Source organism: Dermacentor silvarum, chromosome 7 (assembly GCF_013339745.2).
Source record: "Dermacentor silvarum isolate Dsil-2018 chromosome 7, BIME_Dsil_1.4, whole genome shotgun sequence".
Lineage (NCBI taxonomy): Eukaryota > Metazoa > Arthropoda > Arachnida > Ixodida > Ixodidae > Dermacentor > Dermacentor silvarum.
The window spans coordinates 37232331-37244583 of record NC_051160.1 but is presented as its reverse complement, the minus strand read 5'-3'; the positions used below and the strand labels follow the sequence as shown (position 1 = coordinate 37244583).

Genomic DNA, 12253 nt, shown 5'->3' with positions numbered 1-12253 from the left:
AAAGGTGGCGGGTGCGTTGCAGAGACCAAACGGCATGACAGTGAATTGGTACAAGCCATCTGGTGTTACAAACGCGGTTTTTGGACAGTCAGCGTCAGCTATGGGCACCTGCCAGTAGCCAGAGCGGAGATCTAAGGAGGAAAAGAACTCCGCTCCTTGTAAACAGTGAAGTACGTCGTCTATACGTTGCAACGGGTATACATCCTTTCGAGTTTTCTTGTTAAGCCTTCGATAATCAACGCAAAATCGTATGGTGCTATCTTTTTTTTAACTAGGACGACTGGTGATGCCCAGGGACTGCTAGAAGGCTGGATGACACTGCGTTTGAGCATATCATTCACCTGGTCATCGATAACGCGTCTTTCGCTCGCCGATACTCGGTATGGACGCTGCCGAATGGGTGCATGGCTTCCGGTGTCGATAGTGTGCGAAATAGTCGTTGTGCGGCCGAGGGACGTTGCTTGACAGTCGAAAGAGGAAGAGAAGCCTTGGAGCAAGTGAAGGTCACTGGCAATAGACGCCGTAAAAGAACACGGCAGCGACTGAGGAGGCGATTCTTCGAGTGCGGCAAGAGAAGCGTAGTAGCCCATTGTGCCAAAGATTGAAGGCGAAGCGAGTGACTCTGCTATCCCAAGGCTTTCACGGTTTACGGTAAAGTAATTGGTTCGGCCGACGGGTTTGACACACACATCAGAGAGACGCCAGTGATGAACTCGAGAACAGCGAACGGCAGTGCTAGTGATCGGCGGCGAACTAAGAGTTCAGACGGCGTGAAGTGTACTGAGCCGGCATCTACAGAGCCACAAGATACACTGACAAGAGCAGAAGACCAGGCAGGTATAATGGCATCTTCTGAAACGGTGATTTTTCGACACAGGCCCTTGTTGGCATAGATAATATCTGTGGAAAACGCAAACAGCTCAATTTCGGCTCGGGCGCAGTCTATGATCGCATGATGTGTGGAGAGAAAGTCCCATCCTAAGATGACGTCGTGAGAACATGATGGCAACACGATGAATTCGATGACATAAAGAATCTCCTGAATGATATCACGAGCGGTGCAGGCACCGGATGGCTCGACTTGCTGCGCGTTGGCCGTCCGAAGGGATAATCCAGAAAGCGGTGTCGTCACGTTTCCAATTTTGCGGAAAATACGGGCATCTATCGCTGAAAGTGCAGCGCCGGTGTCGACAAGGGCTAGCGTCAATATTCCTTCTATTGTGACTTCAATAACGTTTTTCGGTGAACTATGAAGCCTTATATATTTTGCTGACACCGCAGTTCTTGCCTCCTGAACTGCGATATTTAGTTTTCCTGGCGCAGAGGGCTCCGCCGATGGTGCATCGGCGAAAGCGAGCGCTGGCCAGGAAGATGGTGAACGGCGAGCGGAGAAGGCGGTCTCAGCGGCCGGAGTAGAATCATAGCTGTCCGAATAATTGCGCCGTTGTTGGAAACGTGGCGCATATGGAGGCACATTGTTGGAGGCGTTCGGTGCAAGTAGGCGACAGTGGCGTGCCACGTGTCCAGCACGGCCACAATAAAAACAAATCGGATGGTTGTCATCCGTGCGCCAATGGTCTTGAGGTCGTGCACGCTGTACCACTGGTCGGGCGGGAGGGGACAGAGGCTGGCGCAAAGGTGGGCGAAGTGGACTGTAGGTCTGCAGTCCAGGTCTCGCAGCGACTTCGGCGTACGTCAGGGGAGCGGCAGTCGGAGCCTGATGGAACGAAGGCGGGACGTGGTCGGCTACCTGCTCCATGATGACATATTGCAGAGCGGGCGCCAATGGAGAACTCGACGGGCCGTGTGTAAGCCGCATCAGCGAAAGCTGACGGCCAACTTCTTCACGGACGAAGTCCTTGATCTGTGCTAACAGCGAAGTGTTATCCGGGGCAAGAGCAAAGTTCGACATTGAAGTGGCCTGTGGGAGAGATTGGCGGGTGGCTACGCGTTGTTTGCATAGTTCATCGAAGCTTTGGCAGAAACTGACGAGTTCTGACACTGTTGCCGCGTTTTTCACCAGCAGCATCTGCAAGGAACATATGAAAACAACATGAGAGTGGCGTACGTAGTGGCTTGAGACGACAGGCGGATGTCTTCGGCTGGGCATAACCGTCCGTGGCTGTGTGACTGGTGGACTATAGCAGCCTGGGGTAGCTCAAGCTCAATGACACTAGACGCACAGTCAAAGAACGCTCAATGTGACGAAAAAAACTCTAAGCTGAGATAATTTCGTAGGGGAATTGTTCCAAAACGGCAAACAACACAGTGATTAGGTGCCCCGCGATGCCAATGCGAGCAGTGCACATAACAAGCAATAGCAATGCGAGCAGTGCACATACAAAGTACGGTAGGGGGAGAGAGAGAAAAAACATTTATTGAGCTGAAATGACGGCGTCTTCTCAGACGTCGGACGGGGTGGTTCCCTGGTTTCGGGACCCATATACGACCAGCAGCTCCTGGCCCCTAGCCGCCAGCGTGAGCTGGATCTACAGGGCGGGGCTGGACCTCAAGGTCTCCCATCGCTTATGGGGTGGGGTAGTGGGGGACGTAGGGGGGATGGGGGGTATAGGGAATTTGAGTGAAGTTCACTCCATCAGGATGTGTGCGAGGGTGCCTGTGTTGTTTTAGCAAAATGGACAAATGTCCTCTTCGGTTTCTGGGTAGAATTTATTCATCAGGGCAGGGTCGGTAAGTAGCGTTCCTCCGTAGGCGACGCTGTAGGTGCGTGATGTAGCGGGTGTTAGAACTTTGTTCAGGCATCGGCGCAACTGGGCACTCATCATGGATATGTGCGCGCCAGTGTCAATGAATTCTGGGACACTGATTCCATTGACTACAACGTCCATCAAGTTCTGTTTGGTCGGCAAAGGGATCAGTGGGTTTTGCGGTCGAGTTGTCAATGCAGCGTCACCTCCGGGAGCTGCATCGCTGTTTTCCGGAGACAGGCAACGGGGCTGCATCGGGGATGATGGCCGATGAGCTGGTGGCAAACGGGACTGGTGACATAAGAATGACAACGAGTGAATGTTCCAAGCAGCACGAGCGTCATTGTTTGGCTGTTACGGTTCAAATAGAGGCTCGTAACGACGCTGCCTCTTGTCGGGATTATCCTAACTGGCGAATGGTGGTCGTCGAGGGGAGAAGACAGTGCGGTTATTACAATGGCGAGTAATGTGACCGATACGCTGCCAGGCAAAACAGATTGGCCAATCGTCTGCGGTTTGTCACTCAGCCAGATTTTGGTAGCGTGCCAGATGCCGCTAACCAGTGGATGAACAAGGACCATTGGACAGCTAAGAAGGGGCATTGGCACATACAGAATGAACTCCAAGGCTAGTGAGTTTTGCGTGGAATATATATTGCCTGCACAAATGGATCTAAAGGCAAGTTGTTCGGCTAACTGGGACTTTAAAAGGGGGCTGCAGGAGCCATGGCTTCAACTTCTCACCTCACTATTCGCTTCAGGTCGTTTGCTGATCACGGTCGTTGCATTCCGAGCCTGTCGTCCCAAGAGGATGTCGCAACTGTGTTCGGCAGACGTGCCAACGGCGTGGCAATGCAATGGCTCTTGGTCTGCTGAAAGTGCTGACACTCTTTTATGCTGTCTTGTACTGTCTCACAATATTTGCACATGAGCAGGTTGAACGCATCGTCCGCGATCCCCTTCACTACATGGTCAACCTTGTCTGACTCAGCCATATCGCGGTCGGCCTTTCGGCACAGAGTCAGCACGTCCTGGATGTAAGAGACGTATGATTCCGTGGACATTTGGACACGGGTCGCTAGTTCTTTCTTAGCGGCACTCTTTCGTCCGGGGGGATGGCCGAACAAGTCCCTCAGCTTCTGCTTGCAGGTGTCCCCACTCGTTAAGCTCTTCCTCATGGTTATAGTACCACACCTTCGCCGTGCTTTGAAGGTAGAACACCAAGTTAGCCAGCATAATCGTAGGGTCCTATTTCTTGCGGGCAATTACACGCTGATATGTGGTGATTCAGTCTCCTACGTCAAGGTTGTTGGTGCCGCAGAACGTTCCTGGATCGCGAGGCTAAGCCAGGACAACCGTCGTGGTTGTAGGCGTTGATGTGGGCCACGCCAATTCGAGTCCTATTTCGTCCGACATGTTGTCCAGTCCCAGGCGACCACCACAGCGGAGCTCCGTTGTTGTCTCTTGTGGTTACCCAGCACCTCTCACCAATTTGTTACGATGCGGAAGTCACATATAAAGCTGTATTTACAATATATACATTATAGGCAACGACACACAAACAAGATAGCTGTCGAGACCGATTCCACCTCCACACGTCAAATCGTCTTCTGACTGGCGTCACTCTCGGTTGCACCGTAACAGTATCTTGAGGGTGACTGAGTGCCTCCAGCATTTCCTTCTCCATTCTTGATAGATTACGTCCACCGGTGTTGTTAGTTTTGAAGGTGTGGAAATTGTCAATTTGTACAGTACACGTATATATACCTATAGGTGTTTACCTTTATTAGAGCTCGACGTCCACTGACGGTTACTAATACGAGCATTAAAGTTTGTGTTTTGTATGGTTCATTAAAAAAGGGGATCCCGAAGGAGGAACGTTCCCAACGACTGAACGTCCTTCTGAGCTCAGCGGGGCAGGTACCCACCCAGCGGAACTCGGTAGCCGGCACCAACACCGATAAACACGCTCCCAGGCTTCACTATAAAAAATGAGAGCTTCTGCACGGCCGTCGTTGCGATCAAGTAAGTTTTTGTGAACAATGTTAAGTGCGCGCCTTCTTAACGACAATGTGAGGATGCTGCAGCCGGCCAGCGGTAGCGCTTAAGGTGTGCACCAAGCCGCAACACGTTAAAATTAAAATAAAAATTCTTTTAAACAGCAATAAATGAATGCATAATAGTAAAAGAATACTAAGAAAATGTATGGTAGCGTTTCGGACCTGGATTATCTTGTTATAGGCACTGGTAATTAACTATATAAGAATTAGGACTGGTTGTGATGGTCATGTCAGAGCCTGTCTAGTTTTTTACACTGTTTGCTGACATATATAGTGCATAAGAAGAATATAGGAGTTTAATTAAAATTGTCGGAACCGACATATCTGTCCTCTCTGTGCGGATAGACAACAATGCTAAAAAAATGACTCCTATATTCTAAAGAATTTATGAGCCCACTGCATTCTAGGTTGTTCTGCCACACCTGCATCGAATAACGGTTCTCACAATCTCCCCCGCCCCTTTTTTTTCTGTCTTCAAACGCATCATAGAAAATATTATAAAGACAGTTTATATAATAACAAAGGAATGCGTTGTAGTAAAGGAATACTCGGAAAATGTATAGGAGCTTTTCTGATAAGCTTGTTATAGGCACGCAGAATTGCTCGAACACATGGGGCACACATTACACAAATCACTTACCGCTGCATCGGTTCATACAATCCAGACAGGAGTCAAAGTTGTTGCCGTTGCCCGCACAACCGCCGTATACAAAGACAGAGCAATTACCAGTGTTTATGTCGTAGTACCATTTTTTAAAGATAGCTCTGCAGCGTCCACTATCAGGCGGGAGCTGGCAGATTGAAGAATTTCGGCTTGTTGCATCTGCTGTTTAAAAGCAACATTGCGTTATTAGCAATTTCCAAAAATATTTGCTGACGTCTGACTTCTCTAGGTCACCATTTTTAACTACATGAAAACAACAAATTTATTAAAACGATTGTTTACCTGTGAATAATATTGCATGCGAACGCCTCACGCTCAAAACCAATAAAAAGGTTTCGCTCAACTGTGACATTTATTCTTGAGAAGCATGCAAGGGCAATCCTGAAACACGGTTATAGATTTTCTACTGCAATTACATCTTCATCGTTCTTTCTCTTCAATCAGTTTTAATTTAGTGTTACCTTTTACATTGAAAACATCAATTCAGGTTACTTGCATGCATGCGACTGAGGACCAGTTTCCTCAGCTGCTGGTGATAATAGCGGTAATCTGAGACGCATTGCAGTAGAGTAGCAGTCTGGGTCAGTTGGTACATACTGAATAGTAAAAACCAGTCAAAAGACGAAGGACAAAGAAGAGACCTGGCACACACGACGACTGGAACTAACAACTGTGCTTTATTGAAAAACTCCGTCTCTCAGGAAAACCCGGCGAGCATGCGCAGCTCAAAAGCCGACACCCACACACAAACAAAGGTGATTGCAAAACGCCACGTAGCTAACGCCAGTGCGATAGGAAACTAAGTTCCTTCTGCATCAGTGAGAGAGAGGTAGAACTGATGCAATTATCCCCTTGCAAATTGATATGGTAAGCTTCGAGAATTTCACGCTCCGTCTTGCCCTTGCCCCTACCAAGGATTTTAACATTGGAAAAAAGCGGGACGCAGCCGCATTCCCGACAATGGCGAGGCAGATTTGCTCCATCGGAGGTATTCCAAGAATTGTAGTGTTCTCGCAGCTTCCCATTAATACACCGGCCTGTTTGACCGATGTAAACTTTTTCACAAATCAGCGGAAGCTCATACACCACACGTGTAGCACAAGGAATGTAACCGTTGTCATGACACGCGGGGGGTATATTCCTGCCGCACGCCACACGTGAGCAAAGGCCTGAAAGTTTGCAGGGAGCAGAAAAAACAACGTTAACGCCCTGCCTCGCAGCAACTTTCTTGACGTTGTGGGAAACCCTATGTACATAGGGCATCACTTCAAGTCTATTCCGTTCAGCCGCCGTTGGGTCAGCCCTTTTCCGCTCTCACCTCTTAATCTTTTGCAGCAACGTTTCTGCCACTGCCTTCAAAAGCGCTTTTGGGAAACCAAATCTACCTTCCAAAATCTTTCTACCTACCTTTTATATCTATCTGCCAAAATCTACCTGCCAAAATCTGAGACGTGACACCTCAATAGCGCTTCTTCTTTCAGTTATTTTCTCGCGGTCAGCAATCAAACTAACAGATGCTACAACCGCAATGTTTGCCGGCAGCTGGCGACTTTCTGACAACATATCGAGTCCGAGGTGCGTGCGCTGACGAGTGGGTGGCGGTAAGCGTACAAAAGTTTGCGTATTCACCTATTTAACTCTAGAAAGCGCTAGTGGTTTTTTGGGGAAGTGAAATCCGGAGGACGAATGGAACGGAGTAGAAAATTACCCCGGGCACCCACCCAAAGAATACTACGGATTAAAAGCTAATATGATCGCTTCCTGTTTTTATCACTAGAGCGATTACTGAAAACGATATTCACTAAAAGCAGAAATATAAATTCTAAACAGCACCATAACAGTACATGTTGAATTCAGTCGTGGCACTGGTCACAAGCTTTGCGCTTGCCCCTCAAAATTTATTTAATTGCTTGCGTTGCCGTGTTTCATGGTTTATGCACAATATATGTTATTTTATAGAAGGTGGTATCCTAATGGCGCAATAAGCTATATTGTTACGTAGCTTCTCAACGTTATACACTTAAGTCGACCAATTCATATCATATCATATCATACCATTTCATAGCGATCGACGCCGTTCCTCGCGTTTTCAGCTGCCGCTGCCCATTTTACCTATAATGCACGAGTATGACAATTTGGCGAGTTATCAGACTAGCGCCCCACGTGACGTCATCAGGAATGCTTAAAACGTTCTGCTCCGTTAGGTATGTAGTTTTTAGCATACGCGTTAATATTTATCTACCTGACAAAATTTATAAAAATATTGACTTAATCGGTTCATTTAAACCGTGGCGCATTTCTGCATGCCAATGTGGATTATCTGTCACAGCTGTTATCTGTATAAATGCATTCGCGCGCGCATGCAGGCGAATAAGTAGTATAAAAGAGTTTTTTCGAGAAGCTTTGTGAGGCCACACTAAGGAAGGCGAGGGGTGAGAAATAAAGCGGCAAAAGAGAGACAGGAAACAAGAGGTGAAAGGAAACAGGCTAACCAGATTAAGTGTCTCGTTGACTGCTCTACACTGGGGGATGGCTAAGGGCAGAAAAGAGGAGGAGTGGAGAGGATAAAAAAAATTAAACGCGCCCATTCACGCAGTATAGTTTTTCAATCAGGGCTTTCGCTTTCAAAGACCACAATAGCAATTTTAGAGCACTATGGACCGAAGTCGACTAGCGCCAGGGTCCAAAAATTCTGGCTTCAGTGAGGGGACGGTGCCAACCTTGCCGAGCGTAACTCAGAGGAGATTTCTTTGGGCATTGTGACTACGACAATCGCACAGAAGGTCGAATATGATCCCTTTACAGTGATCACAGTACAGTGGCGATGGCATACTGAGCCGAAGGCAGCGGATATGGCATACTGAGGGCTCCTAAAGTGAAAATAGTTGCAGCGATGTCTTCAGTGCCAGAAACATGAACCGTAAAAGCACCTTATCGCGCTCTCCTTGCATAGCAGTGTTTACCGTAGGCAGTAACATACGCGAGCATTATGCGTAAACTTGGCTTGGAGGCCTATGTTTGTCCGATATAATAATTGCTTTGGAAAGAAGCTGGGAACGCACCGGGTTGAGATAAACAGATAGTAGAATAAATCGATTCACCATTTAGTGTTAGGTCAGAGAATAAAGGACATAGACATGTTCTTTACATGGCAGTGAGTTTGAACGCACCAGTAGCCCCAATCTATGCACAGATCCCGCTGTTTCCATCGAGTTCTTTAATCGGCCTATCCGCGTATCATGGTCATTACTGCCGACTCAATTATGCACGACACTATTTGTGCCGCTTCTGGAAATGGCTGTAAGTGGTCTAATGTACGAGACACCGCACCCCAGTACACCCAAAGCTGCGGCCATTGCGACAGAGACGTCTCAGCTGCTTCACAAACAACCACTCCGGTGGACGCTCGCGGCAGCCTTTCCTCACTCAGCAACCCGCAGACCGACACGTATGTGGAATAGGCGCATCACGATGGTTCACCATCATGCAGAACAGCATCGTCACACAACCACTGGTGGTGAAAAGTACATCGAACGAATTAGCGATGTATATGTGTGTGGTGTGTGAAGTGCGTGACACGGTGCGGTGGTTGGAGACAAACAAGTAGCAGATGACAACGAGAGCGCGCACGGAGGCGAATTCCGTGCTGGATGGAAAACGACAACGTCGAAGAGCGTCTGGCACGTGAATACGGGGTGCAAGAAAATAAACTAAAAGAAAAAAAACCATCCAATCACAAGAGAACACGGAGCTTCAAGTGGCCAATGAGAAAACGATGAATCGGCCAGAGTGGCAGAAAAGCGAGCCGCGCTGGCAGAAGAAGGGGAAAGTTCCAGAAGCAGTACCAGGAGAAGGCCGGCCACCGGACCCGGGGTTGAAGACGGGCCGTTGGGTTCCAGACCGGAGCCACCAGGACCTCACCCCACCGGCGCATCCTGCCAACTCCATCCATTCGGGAACTGCTGTCCGAGGCCAGCGAGCATCTGCGCCCGTGGGCAGAACGTGAGCAGTCGGGCTACGGGCCAGAGTTCCACGACCAGCTGCCTGGCCAGAACGCCACCGCCATGTATTTGTGCTGCCGAGCCACCTGCCTTGCTGGGCGTCGCCACTCTGCCCGATCGTCAACTGCTGCCCGAGGCCGGCGAGCTTCCGTGCCCGTGGGCAGAACGTGAACAGTCGGGCTATGGGCCCAAGTTCCACGCCCAGCTGCCCGGCCAGAACGCCGGCGCTGTCTGCCTGTGCCGCCAAGCTACCTGCCTTCTCACTCCAAGCCAGAGCTCCCACGCTCTGGCCGCCCGGTCAACGATCCGACAACCCGACCATTGGTGAGATCGACACCGCTTCTCTCATCGTCTCACATCTGCTTTCCCGCGTCGAGACTGTTGTGCGCCCACACACTCGCGGCCTGCCCGAACTTGCCTGTTCTCGTGAGCACTCTAGCTAGATGTCTTTTGTATTATTAGTTCCTGGGTGTTTATATAATGTTTTTTTTTCTCGTTCTAGACAAACAGCTTTGTCCTCAATTGGGTTCTCGGAGGCTCCGCTTAGGAGAACCATCTCAAACATTAAACAAATGAACCTCTCATCACAATGTGAACAGTATACCTGCGCCTACGCTAAATTCAAACGACCCGTTCTTAATTATCCATCTCCAACAGCCCCGCAGTTGCGCTTGATAACAATGCTTCTTTGGCAATTAGCAATGTGACCTAAAGGCCTCCCTTCACACATTGTCTTTCGTTGAAACAAGTGCGCCTGGCGTCCCAACACGCAACCACAAAATCGAAACATTCTCCCCATCGATATTTTCATCTTTCTCTCGTGCTTACTGAAGCTATATTATATATACGCCGCAGAAAGTGCACCTACACAGGGAATGTGGGCAACCGACGGCGCCATTACACCACGCCATGATAATGCTTAGTCTGTGGTGCTTTGCCCAACGTGCAAGTTAACCCTTTAAGTGGAAAGATAATAAAGGCTTGACCCAGACTGGTTTGTTTGTTTTAATTATTTACTTTGCTCAAATACATACCAATTAAAATAATAAACGGTTTCTCCAAAAATTAACCAAAATACAGTAGATCACAATTATTGTTGACCAGGTGGTTACAGGTAAATGCACGGTCCAAAACTGGTCTCTGGCACTTGCTTTGGCAACATGTGCTTAAGATGTACCTTGATGAAGTTAAGAAATGAGAGCTTGTCTAAAAAAGAAAAAAAATCGCATTGGCGAGAATGTGACCCCCACGTGCGCTAAGAAGATAACAATGAAGCCTTCAAGTTTTGTGAGCAATTCATCTGCTGCTGCTCACGCACGACATTTTATTGAATACCACTGGTGAGCAGGTACATAAAGGTAAATTGAACGGCACAGATAATATTTGGATTTGTCTAGCTTTTGCAGATACTTTTCTTAGGTCAACAATATTGTTGAGCTTCCAGTTAAAGGGTTAAAAGCATGTGTCAACACTAGCAACACTACCTGTGCCTTCGAGCTGTAGTCAGAGTCGACCACCTCAACCTCCGGTTGCGTGCTGTAAAGATTTCACCTGCGCAACTCACCTCACCCCTACTTTAAAATCTGTTAAACCAGGCACTACGACGTTTGCAGCAGCAACAGCTTGTACTTCCATAGACCAGGTGTTGCACTACCAGCTATAGCTGATCCTCGAGATCGGAGCTGGCCAAGGCTTTCTTACAAAGCTCACTGACGGGGCAAGATTTGGGGGGTTCTAGTGGTGCTTATTCGCAGCCTCCTTCATATTGTTGCGTGTGGAAAGACACACACGAAAGAAGCTATTTACAATATATTTCCACTGGAACCAAAACCGCCAGGCCGACACCTTGCTCGTGCCAAAAGCCCAGACGCACTTCATCGTCTTTCTCGCGGCGGCTCGTCTCTTGAGCATCTCTAGATGATATCGTGATACTACCCCCCCCCCCCCCCCCGGCGGCAAAAGCGCCGTCACTGTGCTGTTAAATATACAATGCGCTTGGAGAGGTGTAGGGTTTGAGTCGGGTGACGTTGACAATATCACTGGTTGTCATAGCGGAGGACGTAGTGGGCGTGGCTAGAACGATATCATAGGTGACATCCGTCACTTGGCGAAGCACGCGATATGAGCCTGTGTAACAGGTGAGTAGTTTTTCACAAATGCCAACTTTACGCGATGCTGACCAAAGCAACACGAGGGGGCCGGGTGCAAAATGCACATCACGGTGATGGAGGTCGTAGCGTTGCTTCTGTTTGTCTTGAGACCTTTGCAGACGAGCACGCGCAAGTTGGCGAGCATGGTCAGCACGGGCGATTGCATCACGGGCATAATCGCCAGTTGAAGCAGTGGTGGACGGAAATACAGTGTCTGGTGGTAGCGTCGGTTCTCGGCCATACAAGAGATAAAACGGGGAAAATCTAGCAGTTTCAAGATGGGAAGAGTTGTACGCAAAGGTAATGTTAGGTAGAGCCAGGTCCCAGACACGGTGGTCGGCTGAAACGTATTTAGGTAGCATGTCTGCAAGAGTGCGGTTCAAATGTTCAGTGAGGCCGTTCGTTTGTAGGTGGTAGGAGGTGGTAATTTTATGCTGTATTGAGCAGGCACGCATGATGTCGTCAATGACTTGGGACAAAAACGTACGGCCATGGTCGCTGAGCATTTGACGCGGATCACCATGCATCAAAATGATATCGTGTAGGAGGAAGTCCGCAACATCAGTAGCGCAACTAGTCGGAAGAGCACGTGTTATGGCGTAGCGGGTCGCGTAGTCCGCAGCGACGGCAACCCACTTGTTTCTTGATGGAGATTCCCGAAATGGGCCAAT

At 48.7% G+C, this 12253-nt stretch overlaps 1 protein-coding gene across 1 annotated transcript in view; it reads right to left on the bottom strand.

The window, feature by feature from the left end:
- Positions 1–4048: 4048 nt before the first annotated feature.
- LOC125947093 (four-domain proteases inhibitor-like) overlaps positions 4049–12253 on the bottom strand; it is a 34145-nt gene continuing 25940 nt past the window's right edge. Inside the window, exons 6-7 of the mRNA XM_049671437.1 lie at positions 5408–5590; positions 4049–4170 (exon numbers count right to left, since the gene is read on the bottom strand). Of these exons, the coding sequence (XP_049527394.1) occupies positions 4049–4170; positions 5408–5590 (305 nt within the window). The remainder of the gene's footprint in view (positions 4171–5407; positions 5591–12253) is intronic.